Genomic DNA, 20,175 nt, shown 5'->3' with positions numbered 1-20,175 from the left:
ATTGCCCCTGATAGTAGCCCCCTTGTTTGGGGTGAAAATGTAATAAAAAAATAAAAAAAAATTTAAAAAAGTTATCTCCCTAATATTGCGATATAAGAGTTTGGTGCTTGTTCAGAATTCCTCCATATTAAAAAAAAAACAAAAAATTTGTATGATGTGTGTACCTATGACAAAAAAGGAAATATCGTACTCCAAAAATCATATAAACTGATCAAGTGGCTTTATTTTTATAAAGAAAATCATTTTTAAGCGGATTTGAGTTTTTCCAATACCTTCACTTTCTAAAATCTCATAATTTTGAACGATTTGAAATTATCTCCTTTGTTTTTCAGCCTGATTCAAAATGGTGTCCTGAGACAGCCACTCCCTATGGTTAGCCATAAAATTTGATTTTCTTATTTAAAAATAAAACTACTTGATAATTTTACGTGATTTTTGGAATACAATATTTTCCTGCCATCATGAGTATAGATTTTTCTATTGCAAAATAATACATATCTCTCCTGATTTACAGATAAAAATGTAAGCCATTATTGGCAGTACTGAAAAAGGAATCATGTTTGTTACAATCAGACCACATATAACTAGTAGATATGAAGATGTTGGAAACTGTGTTTTGTCTAGATTATCAATATATTAATTGGACAAAAATATCAGAAAAGACTAATTCGATTTAAAATAATTAAGTTTGAACAAAGGCCATTATGGTTTCATTGAGCTGACAAGACATCTATTATTGGAATAACAAATCACAAAAACACCTTGGAAATATAATTATAATCTGTCCTTCTATGAGTGAAGATTAATCAAACATGGACAAGTGGATGTTTCTTTAAGGAGACAACATATTACTAAATGACAAATGTTCAGAAAGAAACACATATGACATTCGCATCAATTTGCTTTATGTCTACAACTACATCCACACATCATATATAAAAAAGAATGTTCGCAAACAAGTAGGAGCAGTTGGTTTGGCAGCATTAAATAGTCCGGTCCACAGTGTCACTCTTGTTCACAATGTGAAGTTGATCATCTCTCGACTCACCAGATACAAGGGAGCAATCAAACTAACCCTGGCCTTTCGGCCATTGGTTCTTGACAATACATAGTTGTCTGTTTATATTTCGGATTAATATAACATCAAAAAATATTTTTCTTATCAAAAGCTCACATTGCAAAGGATAATCCCACGGTAACAATTCTTTGAGTCTTGCAGTCCAATCCCGCTCAAATATCGTCACGAACAATAACTTCCATATGAGCAAGCCCCACTTTAAATGTAACAAATGATAACTTCCTTGCAGTCAAATTCCGCTTTAATATTGCCATAAGCAACAACTTCCATGTGGTCAAGCTTCGCTTTAAATATCATCACAATGATAACTTCCACACGGTTAAATTCCACTTTTAATATTTTCACACTCTCGAAAATAAACTTCTCTCTTATGATTTTTTTTGTCATTAACTGATGATGACTTTCTTTCAATTTTTAGCTAAATGAAATGATTGTACAACGAGTTAGAAGTCCACCATTTGTTTGTCTGTTCTTTCTTGCTAGCATACACTTATGTGTATTATAACATCTATTTTTTTTTAATATAGGGAAAATTCTGGACAAGTACCAAGAGTTCTACTCCATTGTCTACAGATTATGCGCAATCTACACTGATTAAACTATTAATTATTTAAGACACATATCTGTTGATTATTTTGTACTTAATAACGGTTATTTAAAATTAAGATATTGAATTTATTAAGTTAAATGTTAAATTAATATAACACATTCTTTGTTGCATTTTTTTTTCATCTGATCTACACAAAATGGTTGTTTTTAGGTTTTGAATTTATTAAAACTTTAAAAAAACATCTTTCTTTTAATTGAGATCTGTTTTCATCAGCTTCTCTTTCAATATTTTTCATTTTGTAAGCTGGTGCATCTAACACTAGTCTCCCCCTCCTAGACTCTGTCAAAGAAAGAATCTCCAATCTAATTAGTTCTGTGCTGTCAACCAAGCTCTAACCCCTGTCTTATTGATACAATGTTGCATCTTTGTGCCTGTTTTATAAGTACTTTAATCTTTAATAGAATGTGCTCTGATGAACTCGTAGCACTTGTGTCCCCTCGATGTACATACTCCCATCTAATCTAATAAACAGCAAAATCCCACCTTCACTGTTGAGGTCATTAGATGCCGGAAAGCCTAATAGTTTCTACCTTTGAACTGCTAGATTTTGGAATTCTTTCCCTATTTCCTGCTTTTATGATTGTACTTACAGAAATTTAAATGTAACATGAACAGACATCTCACTGCTCAACTTCTCACATAGTCCCCTGTAGACATAATCCCAAAAAGTAGCCCCCTTTGTATCTAAGTGGCAATGTGCTTTGTTTGGGATGAAAAAGAGTAAAAAAAAAAAAAATCTTTTGTTGGGTATCGAGAAAGGAAAAAACTATCAATAACTAATATTATATAACATGATTGGTACATTCAAAGGTAGATATAACCAAAAGCTTGTTACGAATAAAGAAGAAAAAAGTGCTCTTTCACCAAGACAATGCACCATGTCATAACTATGACAAAACTATATCAATTGCATTTTGAATTGCTTCTACACAAATCCTATTTTTCAAATCTATCCCTTAATGACTGCTAGTTGTTTCCAGACCTTCAAATAATGCTCCAGGGAAAGAGATTTGCTTCCATATCGGAAACTGAAGCATACTGGAAGCATTTCAAAGACCAAAATCAAATTGTTCTAGAAAAAAGGCATTGAATTGTTACAGTAACACTTGGAGTAAGTATATTTCTCTAGAAGAAGGAGATTATGCTGATGAATAAAGTCAAATTTTACCTAAAAGTTGTTGCTTTATTAGTTATGCTTGCGACTTATTAAGTAATGTACTATATGCATATTAAAGATATTAAAATTAAAAGATATTTAATAATTACTTATTTTTTATTTTTTTTTTTACAAAGGAGTCACCACCTATCAAGGCCCCGGGGCCACTCGAGGATAAGGGGTAATGAGTGTATAGTAGTCAATAGGACAATATCGTATTAATCTTTAGTAGTGGAAATTTTAAATTATTTTGAAATTCAAAAAAAATTTTATCTATTTTCTTTTCTTCCCCTTTACAGGTATGAACCATGCACTGCTCTGGAGATTTATATTCATAATTTCCAAATAATGTCTTGTACGGAAAAAGGTTCCGAAGCCTTAGGTGAGTCTTTACAAATCTGGTTACGTTTATTTTTATACAGTAATTGAATAATCTAATGTTATATTTCTCTTTGTCTGTTATCAAAATAACGCAAAAAATAAACAAGATATCGCAAGTTGAAATTGAAGGAAACTCCAATATATTTATCCATTTTCACACTGTGAACTGGGCTGGTTTATGTTTACTACTTAAAGATTACAATTTTATTTTCATGAAAATCACTCCAGACGGGGCATGAAGCTGTTTGATGTAAGGAGCTAAAAAAACAATCTACTACTTCAAGGTGAAAAACTAGCCAACAGTAAGTGTTATATGGATAGATTCTGACCCACAAAACAATAATTCTTCCCCATTTGTCAGAAACGTTGCTCATGGAATGTATTAAACGAGAAAATAAGGGAAGAAAAAGTTACAATGCTGCCAAAAGTAAACCTTAAATTACAGAAATTGGCAGACCTGAACGAGTTTTCCCCTTCAGACCTGAACAAGCTTCCCCTTCTCCCCTGCCATAAAATTAATTCCTTTTCACTTTTTCTTATTTTTTCTGCGGATTATCGGTGATAACTAACTTAACTTTCATATTAGCAGGAAAAAATTTTTTTTGAAGTTTATTTAATGATTTTTAACATGGGGGATCACTTTTCAATTATAACGTTCTATTAAATTGATACCCCACTTTGCGGTCGCTTTTCCTTATAAATTTTTGCACCATAGCAGACATGTGACACCTTAATAAGGATTTTTTTCGGATTTCTGAAGAGCTAACAAGAATTAAAGATGATTATAGCAAAGACCAAAGTTATAGGTTGGAGAAAAAGAAATTGATCAAGAAAAAAGTTTCACAAGCCTACAGCTCTCGGAAAGAAGCTACTGAAATAGGAAGCTGTATTATAATGAGGTATTATCAGCAAATTGATGAAGACCACCAGATCAATGGGTCAGAGCTGGAGCAAAGGAAGCTGGGAATATATCACACAAATCATAGCATAAATTGAGACCCCGTTGTTGAGTTGTAATAGTCAGTTCATAAATTTCTTGGCTTTCTTCAAGATCAGCACCCATGTGTTGACAAAGGCTTTTAAAAGGCTTTTTGCGTCTATGTTGACCGGATGAAAAAAAATGTCTTTATTTGAAATTTACAATAAAAATATATTTATGTAACAAGGTGTTACAGTTTCTTTGTAAATCAAATATCAAAAATAATCATGAGATTTTCTTTAACGTTTTTATCGTCCAGTCTACAGGACAGCAGAAAGCGTTTTGAAAGCCTTCGTGAACACAGAGGTGCTGATTTTGAAGAAAGACAATTTCTTTAAATTATGATTTTTTTTTTTTTTTTTTTTTTTTAAAGGTTCCATGTCTCCCCAACTTGAAAAACTCTTGATGAAATACATGATCTACCTTTGTGATGAACCGATCGTTGCTGTTGACATCAAATCAAAATATTTGGCTGCCGTTCTTTCTCTCATCAATTCACTGTTTTTAAGGAACTCCCAGTTTGACATCAGCACATTTTATAAAGGTACGTCTGTGGATTCAGTATATTCAATGTAATAAAGCAAATAATGTGTTTTTTTTTTAATTATTTTACCTGCCTTATTGAGCTTGTTTCCATGGCAACAAGTGTTACAGAATGGATTGAGAGAGAGATAGGTGAGTAAACGTGGAGTGTAGACACGTTTACCAGAACCGAGGGTCAGCTGACCAGATTATGTATGAGTGACGTGGTCAGGTTGGCTAGATCTGTGAGACTGGATTTGGGCTTTGAAGAAGACGGACGGCTTAATAGCTGTTCCCTCCCCTTCACTGGGGGTGGGGGACGCTGACGTGTTCAAAGCAAGCAAGATTCACTTCCATATTCTGTGTCGACATCTGGAAGGAAAATAAAAAACTATAAAACCAATTCATCGTCTTGGAGTGATAAATCTTCGTCTAACAGGTACCAGTCTCCCTCCAAGAGAAGATGAATTCCAGATGGATCAACATCGACGCCACATGAAGAAAGGTATGTCGAAGAAAATGCATGTAACACACACACACAAAAGCATATGAACAATTAGATATGAACACACACAACCGCATATGAAACTAGACGATCATACGCACACGGATTTCTTTTATGGCACGCATAATCTCCTTTCATTCTAATAATAATCATTCCATGACAACAAATACAATTATGGTCCTCCCCTTTTATGTTATACACCAAACGTCAATTTGGTGCCCCTCTATGATAACCCTAGTGATAACTTCAATGATAACTCTATGTAACAAACGTTTCACAAGGATGTCACATCACATCTTGTTACTTATTAAACTACTTTGCTTATTAAATAGTCATTAGAAATTAACAGTTCAGAACATCTTAAATCGTACCTTGTCATCTCATTGGTCGCCATGCATGTGTGTTGTGCCTTCAAAAATTTAAAGTTATTCCAGTTGGTTAAAACTTATTTATTGATCCATGTCAAAGTATATTCATTTTTGAACAAAATTTTGAAGACTTGAAGTATTTTGTTTTTTAAAATACGACTGTTTTAGTAGAACCTTTTTTAAATCTGTACTAATCCAACCTTAAAACTCTTGAACTTTATCATGTACATTCATGTCAAGTATATTGTTTTCTTACATTTAATCATATCCTATATCTCTACAAAACCACCATTCGCCCATGAATGTAGTATTGTTGCAACATCTGGGCTGGTACATGTACCACTAAGCACTCATTCTTAGACAGGGTCCAAAAATGAGTCTCCAATCTAATAGGTCCCACGAAGCCCCGATTCTTGTCCTATCACCGCAATGTTACATCCCTGTGTCTGTTTTATATGCACTTTAATGGAATGTGCTCCGATGAACTTGTAGCACTTGTGCTTCCTTGACATAAATATCCCTGACTAAGCCAAAAGGCAACAAAATCTCACCCCTTTGCTGTAGAGATCCATAGATGCTGGGAAGCCTCCTACTTTAATAGTTTCATCCCACAAACTTCTCGATTTTGGAATTCCCTCCCTGTTTCCTGCTACCTCTACTGCACTAACATGCAGAAATTTAAATATAATGTGAACAGATATCTTGCTGCTCAACTCCCTACATAGTGTCCCTGTAGACATGTCCAAGTGGCAATGTGCCTTGTTTTAGGTAAATAAGAGTAAAAAGAAAAAAAGACTCTTCATTTCATGTTAGGAAGGCCATCCAGTTGTAAAATGCTGCTTCAAGTCGCACTATAATTGTTTTTTTTTTTTTTTTGCATAATAGGATGAGTGTTTGCTTATAAACAGGGAGATCAGGACTTGATTCTTGGTTGAATTATACGAAAGACTTGAAAAACATGGTACTCATGCCTCTTGCTAAACACTTCCTAATGCTCCTGGGCCATGGTATCACAGTTGTAATCTCAAATATAACTAAATATTCATATATCATACTAGCTGTTCCTCCCTGGCATTGCCTGGTAGTGTATTTATTTGCAATTTGTTTTGTTTTTCTTTCTTTTTAAACATTACTGGGGGTTTTTTTTTTAATATTTTATTTCATTTGGGTGCTTGTGCATTTATAAACTGCGCTATTTTTAAATAGTATTTTCTAGTTAAATTAAAGTTTTACAATATCTTTTTTTTTATTAAATTATTAGGTGAAAGTACAGAATAGGTACAAAACATCCTCTTCTCCCCATGTTAAGAATGGCTTTCTAAATAATGTTATTATTTCAGCATGGTTCAATAAGTGCACCAGTACATTTATCTGTTTAAAGCAAAAAGAAATAAGTCTGTGTAGATAAATACAGAGTTTTTTTATATTTCAAATTACAACTTTATAAAAATAATTTTGACCTGGACAAACATTAAATTACCTTCTAGAAGGAATGTGAATTGTCTTCACATGTTGCAAGAAAAACTCATGTGAAAAACATATGAATATGTGTATGTGTTATTGAATAAATGATGCTAAATTCATGTTGACTTTTTTTTTCTAAGTGGATTCTTTAAAATGTCCAGGTAAAGTTTGGCACAAGGTCAAGTAGTAGTGAAAATTTAGCTCTTACCAAAAGGGGACACTGTACAGATACAAAAATAACCATCATTGACTGTGTTAGTATTCTCTCATGGTTACTTAGGTGACAGGCAATAGATACATCTTCCTCTTCAAAAGGAGGAGGTAATGCCTGGAAATCTTTGATAAGTTTCTATGACTGACTTCCACTCCACATCTAAAAGAGATGACTTATATCTGATCTGTTGCTAAGGTCATTGGAAAACTGATTGGATTATTCTACTGCTCTAAAAAGTATGTGATACCTGATGGAATCTACTATCTATATAAGTTGAATACATCGGAAGATATAGTACTGCTGCCACATCTGGGGAGGTATAGCTATTTCCATGAAAGATGCTTGATTTAATCTCCAGCTCTTTGTGGTAAGAAATTCACAGCAAGAACTCGTCTTGCTACCAATGAAGACGTCTTCAGGTTGGTTCCCTATACTATGTAAAATAGAATAGTGTGAAAAAACATGGTGGCATCAAATAAGGTGAGCAATGAAAATTCCTTTTATGTTTTTTGAGTCTTTAATTTATAAAGCAATCTTTCAGCAGGGGTGAGGTCGGGTGAAAAGCTAAAATTCTCCAACAGAGGAACAAGTGGTTCCTATTGTTTTATAGATACAGATTTTGAGCCGGACGTATCTAAGCGTCTACTCAGCTTTACCCTGAATATGATGTCCACCTTTGGATTATGTTGAGCATCGCCAATGATCAATTCTTAACAACGCTACTTCTCTCCGAAGGAAACACGCTTCCATAGACATAAAAATAATGACCGATTGCCAATCCTCGATAAATTAACTGACTTTCCCAACTGTTTACATGAATATATCATAAATGTTATTTTGTTAGTTAAGTACTTTACATAAACAGGTCAATCTTATTATTTATTGTTAATTGTAAGTATTTATTCTAACATTATATTGCTGAACTTAATTCCAAGTCCTTTGTTATCATAAACTGTGTAAATATTTTAATGCAACTTCAAACTATATATTATTTATCAGTAAATTCGAAATCTTTTATTGTTTTAAATATTTTATAACATTCTTAGCTTATGAAATATATTATACTAGCCTGGGTGCCTAGCTTTGCCTGGGTGTTTGCAGGTGTATGTTGAGCAAAAAAAAAAAAGCTGTAGTAGGCAGGCAGGCTCGAACCCGTGACATGAGAGTGAAAAAAAAAACGTGACGCATTAGCTGTTGCACCCATCGCCAAACCAGAAGTGACATAGGTTTAAATTAAGGCTAGACAATCAAAAAGAGGCAATGACTTTCAAAAATATCAGCAAAAAAAGTGACCCCTCCCTGTATAAAAGTGCCCAGTTGAGGGTGAAGGAATTAATGTTTTTGTCCAATTTTTTTATATTTGTTGCCTGAAGGGTCAAGCTTCAAAATGATATCGATTTCGTGAAAATCCGTCACCTCTGTTGAAAGTTTTTGCGAGACATACAAACATACATACATACATTTAAACAGACGGGTGAGATTTATATTATAGATGCCAATAACATTGTACATTAGCTTGATCAGAAATTCACCCTGCAGTATACAACGGTATGAAAAATTCAAATAATGCAATTTTTAAAAAATTAAAAAAAAATTTTTTATTACATTTTCACCCCAAACAAGGCACATTGCCATTTTGTTGTAGGGGGCTACTATCAGGGACATAGGCATCAGGGGTACTATGTAGGGAGTTGGGCAGCAAGATGTCTGTTCACGTTGCACTTGAACTTCTGCATGTCAGTACAGTTGGAGAAGCAGGGATCTGGAAGGGAATTCCAAAGTCTAGCTGTTCTGGGGAAGAAACTACTGGAGTAGAAGGCTTTCTTACATCTAGGGATCTCTACTGTGAAGGGGTGGGATTTAGCTGCTTGTCGGGTTTGTCGGGGTATTTACGTAGAGGGGGCACAAGTGCTTGCAGTTCGTCAGAGCATTCACCGTTAAAGTACTTGTAGAACAGGCAGAGGAATGCAACATTTCGTCGATGGGACAGAGGCTTAAGTTTAGATGACAGTTCAGGACCTATCAGATTGGCGACTCTCTTTTGAACCTTGTCTAGGAGCGAGAGACAAATTAAAATTTATATTTCAGTTAAAAGTGTTTCATAATAAAAATTTTGTCTTCCTTCTTTTCCAGGCGATATGTTACCTAAATGTCTGTTGAAGATCCTGGAAGCCTTATTTCCGTACATATTTCATGCCGTGGAGGTGCTGTCACATGACAAAGTTCTTCCGAGTCGGCGGCATTCAGTGTCTGTGATTGAGGACCTGGCAACTTTTAAAAAGTATCGATGGGAGAAAGACGTTTCTGAATGTGAAGAAGTTTTGGTCATTTTGTACGATTCCCTGCAAACGGCCTTCGTAAACTTTCTTTGGCTGATTCCGGAGGTAATATGAATGAAATGATTGTTTTTATTTATTTATTTTTCTTTTTTTGTTGAAAGAATGGATAAGTTTTTTTTTGGTTAGTAAATGTAGAACAGTTTTCTTTTTTTCTGTTTTTTTTTTTTTTTTTTACAAGGGGGTCACTGCTTATCAAGGCTCTAGGTTACTTGAGGATAAGGGTTAATGAGTATAAGGTGGTCATTGAGACAACAGCTTAGTGATCGTTGATGGTGAACATTAGATAGAATTTGATTATTTAAGCGGGCGATCCAAAGTAAGCATGGTTGCTTTCAAATCCAATGTAAACAAGTTTACATTGGACTTGAAAGCAACCATGTTGTAGCCAACTGAAAAGCATGCTAGCAGAGCAGAGTTCCACAGGTAGGGAGTTCTAGGAAAGAAACTTTGTTCATGGAATTTGCTTTAGATTTAGGCACAGATAGAAAATAGAGGAAATTGTTGATAGTTGTTGTAGCTTGACGAGTGTTTTTTGTGAATGTTTGGCATGGGGGGGGCATAGATTGACACTCAGATGATCACTTGCCACGAAAATAATGATAGAGAAGAGACAGACTCTGTGAGAAAGCGGTTGCAGGGAAAAGCAGGTTAAGTAATCGTCAGCTAAAGTTCTTTCTGTGTTTGCGGATGACAAGACAAATCAGTTCCTTTGCTTTTTTCTCTTATGCCCATATCTTTTCTGTGAATGTACTCTTTTTTTTATTACATTTTCCAATCATTCTTTTTTTTTTATTTAATAATCATTAAAAAGATTTTTCAGCCTTATTCTAATTAAGAATTATTGAAAGCATTTTTTGAGCTCTTTTTATTAAAGAATTATTGAAAACACATTTAAAAATTTTAGTTGAGAATTATTGGAATTAGTTTTTTTTTTTTTTTTTTTAAGAATTATTGAAAACGCATTTAAAGATCTTTTATTTTTATAATTTCATAAACATATTTCTTATAAAATTTCAAATAAAATAAAAAATTTTCTTTTTTAATTTATTTTATTAAAAGTGCAAATGGAGACCAATCGTATTATTTTTATAATTTTTATAATTTTTATTTAATGTCCTTTTATATTTCATTTCAATAAATCGCTTCACAATAGAAAAATACTGAAGAACAATAAAAGTGAAGGAACTGATTTTGCCTTGTCACCGTTTCCGATAGCAAACACATCGGAATCTAGAAAGTATGTTAACTGACTATAACCGCATGTTCTGTTCACAAGGGAAGGCCAAGAAAAATATAAAAATAGACTTGAGAGAAAGGATAAAGACCTGGCCAGAGATAGATTAGTCTTGAAGTCATCCAATGCATGTAAAACTATCATTAAATCAAAAATGATGATGAGCATTTATCAAAAAATTTAATTTATTCCTGATATTCATAAAGTTAGTTATATGTATATTTGTGTTGAGTGAAATCTATAGTTAGCAATCCCAATGGATTTTGATATGCTATTGCAAGCTGTAATGGTTGATTATATGTAGAAAAATGTAGTTTTATGTAGAAAGGGAGTCATTTTGTGAAAATTCAGGTACCTCTGGTTATGATGAAATTTTTACAATAGGTAGTGGTCATAAATTAATAAATATTCCCGCAATTTCAGTTTCTTAGAATATTTCAAAGTTAAAAAGGAGATGTGTATAAAATAATCAATATCTTTTCCAACGCATTTAAAACTGTTATTAAATCAAAATGATTAAAAAAAAAAAATCTATTCTTGACATAAAGTTATGTTTATATCTGTGTTCGATAAAATCTATAGTTACCAATCCTGATGATTTGTGATATGAGTCTGCTAGGTGTTTGGTTTTGGTGACCTCAGAGGGAGATTAAAACTGGACAGTATAGGAAGATGTGGCCACTGTGAAAGAATGCATGAGAGGTCTTGAATAACTAAATATAGAACAGTTAAGGTAGCAGGTCCAGTTTACAGGGAAAGGCAAGGAAAACATGAAAGAAAGTGACAAAAATGGACTTGAGAGAAAGAGGGATAAATAAAGATCTGACCAGAGATAGGTTAGTTTGGAAATCAATTTCTTGAAGCTGTCCAACACATGTCAAATGGTCATTAAACTGAATATGATGATTATGATTGTAATGAGTGGATATGCAGAGAATTTCAGTACTTATCCAATCAGTACCAAGTATCAACGGAAAATCCCAAATCAGTTCCAGAAATGGCCAAAGCAGTTTATGATTTGAGAGCCACCAATAAAAAATGCAAAAAGGCAGCAGATACTAAAGATTTGAAGGGTTAGTTTAGGATTAAAAAAAAAAAAAAAAAAAAAAAAAGCCGAAAAACGTCCTCTCAAAAGAAAAAAAGAAAGGATGGCTTTCAAATCATAAACTTTTTAGATTGTTTCTGGGTCTGACTCGGAATTCTCAGTCAATACTTGGGACTGCCTGGGTAAGTTCTGAAAGCCTCTGTGCATTCATTCCTTAGAAGTGCCATAAATTTGCATTATACCTTTTATACTCACTGAATTATTTATCCAGACTGTATATTCTCAAATTTATCTGCATTTTAAAGCCAGGTCTAACAAATAAAATAATGTTGCTCAGATTTTAAAAGTTGGATGTAAGCTGAAAATCAAACTTTCATTCTTACTTGCCAATTTTCATTTGTTATTGTTGCACCATTTTGCTATAAATTAACACATTTTGCAAACATGTTATTTAAATTTAGTCTGAGCCACCAATGTGGTAAAATGTAAACATTTTTAAATAATCGCCATAAAAAGATCTCCGCTAAGGGGAATAACTCTTACTAAAAGCAAAGAATTATTCACCTTAGCTTGCTTTTGATATAGTCATATTTACTAGTAATGGGACAATTCAATTGTTTTTCTTCTATTGTAAATTCCAGATTGCGACACTGTTAAAGTATTTACTTACTACGGTTTTTATTATAATTTTTGTTTTTGATTGCTGTAAAAACCTGTGCGATTGTTTTTCTAATGCAATTTTTACCTCAGTTCGTTTTTATGATCTATAGATTTTAATATATAAATTTTAGTTTTTATTATTAGTTTAAAATCAGTAAACATTTCTCAATTTTATCATTCATGCCAGAAAACAGAAAATAACGTTTTAAACAAAAATCTGAAAAATTAAAAAAAATCGTTTTTGGAATCAGAAATTAGACTCAAATTTTTCCAATGCTGATTCTCCCAAAAATGTTACTTTTTCCAATTCCAATTATTTGTCGCAACACTAACGTTTACAAAATGCATTTTGAAACTTATGGAATGTTGAGTCATACATCTCGTCTGTTATACTAAAGTTAGTCTATTATATTATACTGAGTTAATCAATGTTTGTTCCCTTTAGGCATTTTTCCAATATATTTCAATAATACAAAATACATGTTACAATATTCCTCGGCTTTGATTAATGAGACAAAACTAATTTAATTTTTTCCTTTTCTTTTCTTAATTATCTAAAGAATGCTGTTGAGGATTCTACCTGGAACCAGATTCTCCATTACCTGGACACTGAATGTGCAGAACTGCATCTACACTATTTGGTGATGATCATCCAAGGTTTGAGTGATAATGTAAAGAATCCAATCGAATACTTGGAATGTGTCAGTGACAGTAATGGGCTCTACAGACTTCATCATATTGTTGTGGACAGCATTGCTCATGAGAAAGATGGAGAATCTACTTTTTCAAAGCATCATAAAAAGACAAAGACCACTGTCACGTGACCTTAAAAAGATAGGTTTTGATTGGTTGGAAATTATACTGAGTAATGTGCGCAGACTGACGTTTTGATTGGCTGAAAATTATACTGTGTATAAACTCAGATTTTGATTGGTTATGAAATTTTCTGTGTATAGAACAAGATTTCCACAGAATGTAAGTGGAGATGCTTTTCTATTTAGTCAACAAGAAAAAACTTTTGGGATTATTCGGACTACTATTCTCATCTTGGTTGTTAGTTTCGCATTTTGGCTGATATAACCTCTGACCCGAGTTGATTTTGGAGATGATTCTAACCTGCTTGGGGGTAGGTAGTATTGGCTCAGAATGACATATGGAATAAAAAGGGGTCTATTTTAGTTGATTTCTAAACAATGTCACTTGTACAGGGACCAAATATAGATTTCGTCTTTGTGTCCAGTTAAAAGTAAAAAACTACATGACACACCCATGAAGCTGATACATTCTTTTTCATCATTGTCTCAGACAAAATTTACACAAATTTTTTTTTAATATTTGTTTTTGAAGGTCAGCAGGAACAGAATTAACCCACATTGAGAGTATTTTTTTTTTTTTAATGTTAAGCAGTAATTCGTCAGATATTTTTTTTAGTTGCTAGAGAAAGCAAGAGAGTAAAGAAAAAGGGAATGACATAGAGATCAATAAATAGAGAGGAAAAGGGACATAGAAAGCAGGAGAGAAATTTAAAAAAAAAAATGTTACACTTTTTAACTCTTATATTTTTATTGTTCATGCCTCCGGGCAACACCAGGCAACCATGCTAGTTTCAAATAAAAAAAAGAAAGACATTCTCCAAAACTAGATAGAAATCTCACAAGGAAAACAACAAAATTAAAGACAACTTTGCATCTGAAGAACTTCAGCTGAGTCTACAGCTCCACTCCAATATTTAAAACTGCTTGTAAAGACAAAATAAACAAAATAGCACTAAATGCTTATGGTGTATTTTTGCGTTAGGTTTAAAAAAAATTGAAAAAATTACACCAAAAATTACATAAATTCAAGCAGTATTTTTCTTTTAAAAAAAAACTTTAGCAGTGAAATTGCACAGCGGCAATTTTCAACCTACATTAAGGTTGGTGGCTAAGAGGCATAACTCAAACTTTAATTTAAATTTTAAAGTTAACAAAGCCCTTCCCCCGCCTGCATGTTAAAAATGGCTTTCTTAATTTTATTCTTTTAAAACAAAAATACTGGATAAATTTGTGTAAATTTTTGCATAAAGTATTTTTTTAACCTAACAGGTAAGTATACAAAGTTTTTAGATATAATTTAGAGAAGCACCATTACTTGTTTACAAGAAAAACTGATTTCAGCCAATATTACTTCTATTTTTTTTTTTTTTTTTTCAAAACAAGTCTACAATTCAGTTAAAAATTAAACATTTTAATAAATAAATATACAAACAAAATGTATTTTTATTTTATTTTTTTAAAACTAGAATAAAAAATATTAAAATATGAAAAAGACACTAATATTTGGAAACATAATGTACAAAAGAATAAATAAATGTTTTTTTCATTAGATTGTTACGAGAAAATATCATAATGGATATGATATTGCCTCAGATAGGAAGATGAGATGTGCTGAAACAAATAAGCATGTTATCTGAGTTCATTCCAGTAAGTGACTATCATCCATCCAATGTCTCCTATGGATTGTGCTGTTAAACTTGGTCTTACAGATTGGTCTCATTTTTCCTTTAAAGGTGTGAAAAAAATAAGAACGAAACTTTTGGATTAAAAAAAAATGAAATCAAATTTGGCTAGACTTTATCAAAGATTATTTAAAAAAATTTCTAAGAAACTGAACTGATCATTGCTATTAATAGAAAGTTTATAATTATTGGATTACTCACAGCAAAAATCTAATTATTTGAATTGGTATTTCCCACCTTCTTTTGGTTGCTTAAATGTAATCTTAACCGCAAGTAGTGACCTTAATTGTAATCATGAAGCCAACTGATGCTGCAGTTATGTTTATGAGTCCTTGTTATTATATTTCAGTTCATATTTGCTGTTAATTAATTAAAAATGTTTACATCTGTTTCAAGACAATATTTATTTTAAATCATAATGAAACAAAATCTTTTTCCAAGCATTGAATCTTTTCAGAACAGAATCTTCATAGGTACCCAGAAAACAAACCGCAACAAAAAATTATATAAAAGGTATTATTTATATAATTAGAAGAAAATCTATATGAAAGCTTTTTCTTGTGAATTAACAGGCATTTTCAATAGAATTAAATAGAATGAAAGTAAAAAAGCAATCAATCAATTGATTTTATTTTTACACTTTTATTCTGTTTAATTCTATTGCAAATGCCTTTTATTTTTTTGATATATTTTCAAATTTATGCTAATCAGTGATACATTTTTTTTTTTACTAATGTTTATTTTTTGATCAAAAGAGTATCTTTGAAAATCCATGGGTTAAGTATTTTTCTTTATTGTAATTCCTTCTTCGAATTTTTGGATGGATTAATAAATATAGCAATTTTTATTTTCCTCCTTAACTTTTCTTATTTTATATATATATATATATATATATATATTTCTCTGTCCATTCCACTTTTGGAATATATTGGGGTGATCTGGCTGAAATTTTATATGTACCTTTGCTTTTAATGAGTTAATAAGTCTAGTATATCGCTATATTCACCTCTCTCTCTCCCTATATATATATATATATATATATATATATATATATATAGACAAGGTCTATAAGTGCAAGGAGTATTGCAGTTATGAAAAGCTTAATAGGTGTTGTTAACCTAGAGCTATATATAAAAAAAGATGAGGGTTTAATAATTGTGAAATCATCAAGTTTACATAGGGGGAAACATAATCCCATTTTTTTTATGTTTGATCGTTTTGGAAACGATATCTTTTTATTTATTTGATATTTACAAATAAAAATAAAAGCATCGAGAAATAATTAAAATATTTCCGGATATCGTCTCCTCATCAAAGATTTTTATTTTTATTTGTAAATATCGAATAAATAAAAAGATATTGTTTCCAAAATGATCAAACATGAAAAAAAATGGGATTATGTTATCTTTCCCCCTATGTAAACTTGATAATTTCACAATTATTAAACCCTCACCTTATATATATGTATATATATATATATATATATATATGTGTGTGTGTGTGTGACTACTTCATTTATAATCACATAAATTTATATACGAAATTATAAATTTATGCGTGAACTTTAAGTATTTACTTCAACAGTGCTCAATACGTACGTAGAGTTAGGTAGTAAGTTATAAAATATATATGGCAATTAAACTGCACAGAATATTCCGCGTTTCATCAGGCTGATGAATCCTAGCGTGAATGAAATGCGGAATATTCTGTGTAGTTTAATTGCCATATATATTTTATAACTTACTATATATATATATATATATATATATAAAAGCTGGCAGCCCAGCGTTGCCAAGTTGTACAATGCGCTTAAACATGATATTTTAATTAATGCAGATTGCATATATATTGTTATAGCATCAATCCTCTAGTGATTATTATATATTACGAGGAATAATTTACCCAGTGGATTAATTCGCTAAAAAAAAGAAAAAAAATAATAATTATGATGTTATTCATCAAATTCTATCTGCGTTTGTTTACAATATCACGTCAGCTGATATTTGGGCTTGACGATGAATGCCCTGGAAAAGTCACTTCTGATTAATGTTTAGTTTTAAAATATGCAAACGAAGAAATGATTTGCGTTGATTTTCAGTGATACCTCTTCTTTTATCGTAAATGAAACTCATTAATAAAAAAAAAATTAAAATAAAATGGTGAGGTACACTTGGCTTGAACAGGGGATCATTCTATCTGTAGTCAAATGCTCTACCAGTAAGCTGTATCTCCAAGTTATAATAAATCTGTTTTTTTAAGAAATAATTTGCTGAAATTTTAATGTAAAATATTTCCCTGTAAAAGATCTTTTTTATCTATAAGAGAGGAAAGTTATTTTTAAACTCAGATTTTTTTTTTCGATTTTCGATACTTATCGGATGAATTTCTGTACAAAACATATCTAAGAACACTACCAGATATATAAATTAGCTTTGTGTGAAATTTGCATTTTGGAAGCTATAGGAAGGAACATACACACACACACACACACACAGTGACTTTTATATATAGATATATATGTTTAAGATATTCAAGAGTGCTAACTAATGAATTTAACAAAGCTATTAAGAATGCTCTTATTGAGAAAAAACTCTTTTTGGTAATTCACTCCCATTCGTCTATTCGTTTGTTCGCACTTTTCTCAATAGCCATGCCTTGGATTTTGCATAAATATTAGTCATGGTGAAAGCTAAATATTTGCCAAAAACGATTTTCCAGGATAACTCCGGTTACCCCCCCCCCCCCCGGAGGCATTATAGGGGTAAAATTGTCCTCAAATTGTTTGTTCGTTCATTTGTTTGCACCTTTCTCAAATAACCACACCTTGAATTTTTTTGAAATCTTGCACAAGCATTAGTCATGGTGAAAGTAAATTTTTCACTTGTGGAGTGGGACTTTGCATGCTCGGCTTTTTTTTTTTTGTTCTTTTTTTTTTTTTTTGAAGACTGGTTTCTTCTGTGATAAGCAACTATTTATTAAGTCACCTGACAAGGACTTATGGTTTTAATCAACCATTTGTCCGAAACATTAGCATGACCAGTGTTACAACCATGTAAATTTGTTTATATATATATATATATATATATATATATACACACACACACACATGCAACTATGAGGATCTGTTGGTCTATTTTGCTTAAATTTGAAATTGCATTTTCATTATTAAAAACACAGATTGAATAGATGTTCCTCTAAAATACCTGAGGTTAAAAAATATTTTGCTTCTCTGTATTGCCTGATGGTTTCTTTTTATGCTTTCTTAGGATGCCCGTCTTTCTATTTACTGTCCAGTCTTAGCTGCAAGTGTTGATGTACCACTTATTACTTTCTCTGTAGTTGGGCAAGTATGGCCGGGTTGAGAGCCAAACACTCATTGCCATACAACATCACATTTCTAAAACAGCTATCATAGATCTTGCCTTTGGTAATAATTATTTTTATTTTTTATTTTTTTTTTTCACCCCAAACAAGGCACAGTGCCACTTTGATGTAGAGGGCTACTATCGGGGACAGGAGTTGCAGGGATACTATGTAGGGAGTTGAGCAGCAAGATGTCTATTCACGTTACACTTGAACTTCTACATGTCAATACAGTTGGGAAAACATGAACCTAGAAGGGAGTTCCAGAGTCTAGGAGTTCTGGAGAAGAAACTATTAGAGTAGAAGGTCTTCTTACATCTAGGGATCTCTACTGTGTAGGGGTGGGACTTGGCTACTTGCCGAGTTTGTCGGGGATATTTACATTGAGAAGACACAAGGGCTTGTAGTTCATCAGAGCATTCACCATTAAAATACTTGTAGAACAGGCAGAGGGCTGCAACATTTCATCGATGGGATAGTGGTTGAAGCTTGGATGACAGTTCAGGACCTATCAGGTTGGCGACTCTCTTTTGATCCCTGTCCAGACTAGTAGCATGTGCACCAGCCAAATGTGACAAAAATACTTCATACATGGGCGAATGGTGGCCTTGTAGAGGCATAGAATACTTTCAGGCGTAAGTAACTTTCTAGCACAGTAGCGAGAGCCCACCTTCCTAGCCGCGACTGTGGCAATGTTCTCAGTGTATCCGTTCCAACTCATGTTCCCTGTGAACGTTAAGGTGAGAAGTGTGAAAGAAGTACTCTCAGGTAATGTGTCTTTAGCCTTTAGTTTGGGATGTTATCCCATTTTCTTGTCTAAACTAACCTTATATGGAATCTTCCATTTTTAACCTTATGTACACATCGAAGACAACTATCGCGGCATACTTTCCTCGTTCCTGTGTTACTCTTTCTCCCATTATGCCCTGGTCACACTGTGTGTTTTTCATTTGGGAAAGATAAAAAAGCTGTTTGATAACACGATGATTGAAATAAGTAGAAAAAAAAAACCCGACCATGATGAAACAGAAATAATAAACAGTTGCATTTACACATATACAGGGTGTAATGATAAAATTTTTGCCCTAAAAAAAACAACACTACAACTTTATTTTAAAACTTTTATTGAAAAAATCAATTCAGGTAACTTGATTATGTAGTAGAGCTGACATTTATCCAATGTAGCCGCCTTCAGTCTCAATCACTGCCTTCAAACGGGTCCGGAACTGGGACCATACCTTTTCCACAAGCACCGGCGAGAACTCAGCGAATACTTGGCGGATAGCAGCGATCAGGCTGGCTTTGGTGTTGTAAGAGGTCATGTTGGTGATCAACATATGACCAAATAAAGTAGTCCATTGGATTCAGATCAGGGGAGAAGGGGGGCAGTGAGAGAAGTCATAACATTCCTTCTGAAGCCAAGCCTGGGTCTCTTTGGATTTGTGAGCCAGTGCTGATCTATGCTGCCACACCCAGGGTCTGCCAGTGTCCAACTGGTTACACCAGGGGATCACCACACTCTTCAGCACATCCAGATACACTTCGGTGTTGACTTTCAAGTCGATTTTGAAGATGTGAGGTGGCATGATGTGACCCTCACTTGAAACCATACCAAAGACAATAACAGTGGTCAGAAACTTTGTTGAGTTGTGCCCTCAAGCGTTGAACTGTCCAGATTTGCGGGTGCTGACAATGGTCCTGTTTTCATAACTTGGATTGGTAGAGAGCATTAGTTGTACAGCGGCACATCGCTGATCTCG

The 20,175-nt window shown here is 32.8% G+C and overlaps 1 protein-coding gene across 4 annotated transcripts in view; it reads left to right on the top strand.

The window, feature by feature from the left end:
* LOC145292946 (protein saal1-like) overlaps positions 1-14,742 on the top strand; it is a 43,993-nt gene extending 29,251 nt beyond the window's left edge. For all 4 annotated transcript variants that reach the window (XM_080139122.1, XM_080139124.1, XM_080139123.1 and 1 more), the window contains exons 9-12: positions 3,144-3,226; positions 4,578-4,748; positions 9,411-9,661; positions 13,116-14,742. In XM_080139122.1, the coding sequence (XP_079995248.1) occupies positions 3,144-3,226; positions 4,578-4,748; positions 9,411-9,661; positions 13,116-13,379 (769 nt within the window). In that variant the 3' untranslated portion in view covers positions 13,380-14,742. The remainder of the gene's footprint in view (positions 1-3,143; positions 3,227-4,577; positions 4,749-9,410; positions 9,662-13,115) is intronic.
* The last annotated feature ends 5,433 nt before the right edge of the window (positions 14,743-20,175 follow it).

The sequence above is a fragment of the Euprymna scolopes genome, chromosome 14, assembly GCF_053919585.1.
Source record: "Euprymna scolopes isolate OS-2025 chromosome 14, ASM5391958v1, whole genome shotgun sequence".
Classification (NCBI taxonomy): domain Eukaryota; kingdom Metazoa; phylum Mollusca; class Cephalopoda; order Sepiida; family Sepiolidae; genus Euprymna; species Euprymna scolopes.
This window is presented reverse-complemented; position numbering and strand designations above follow the sequence as displayed.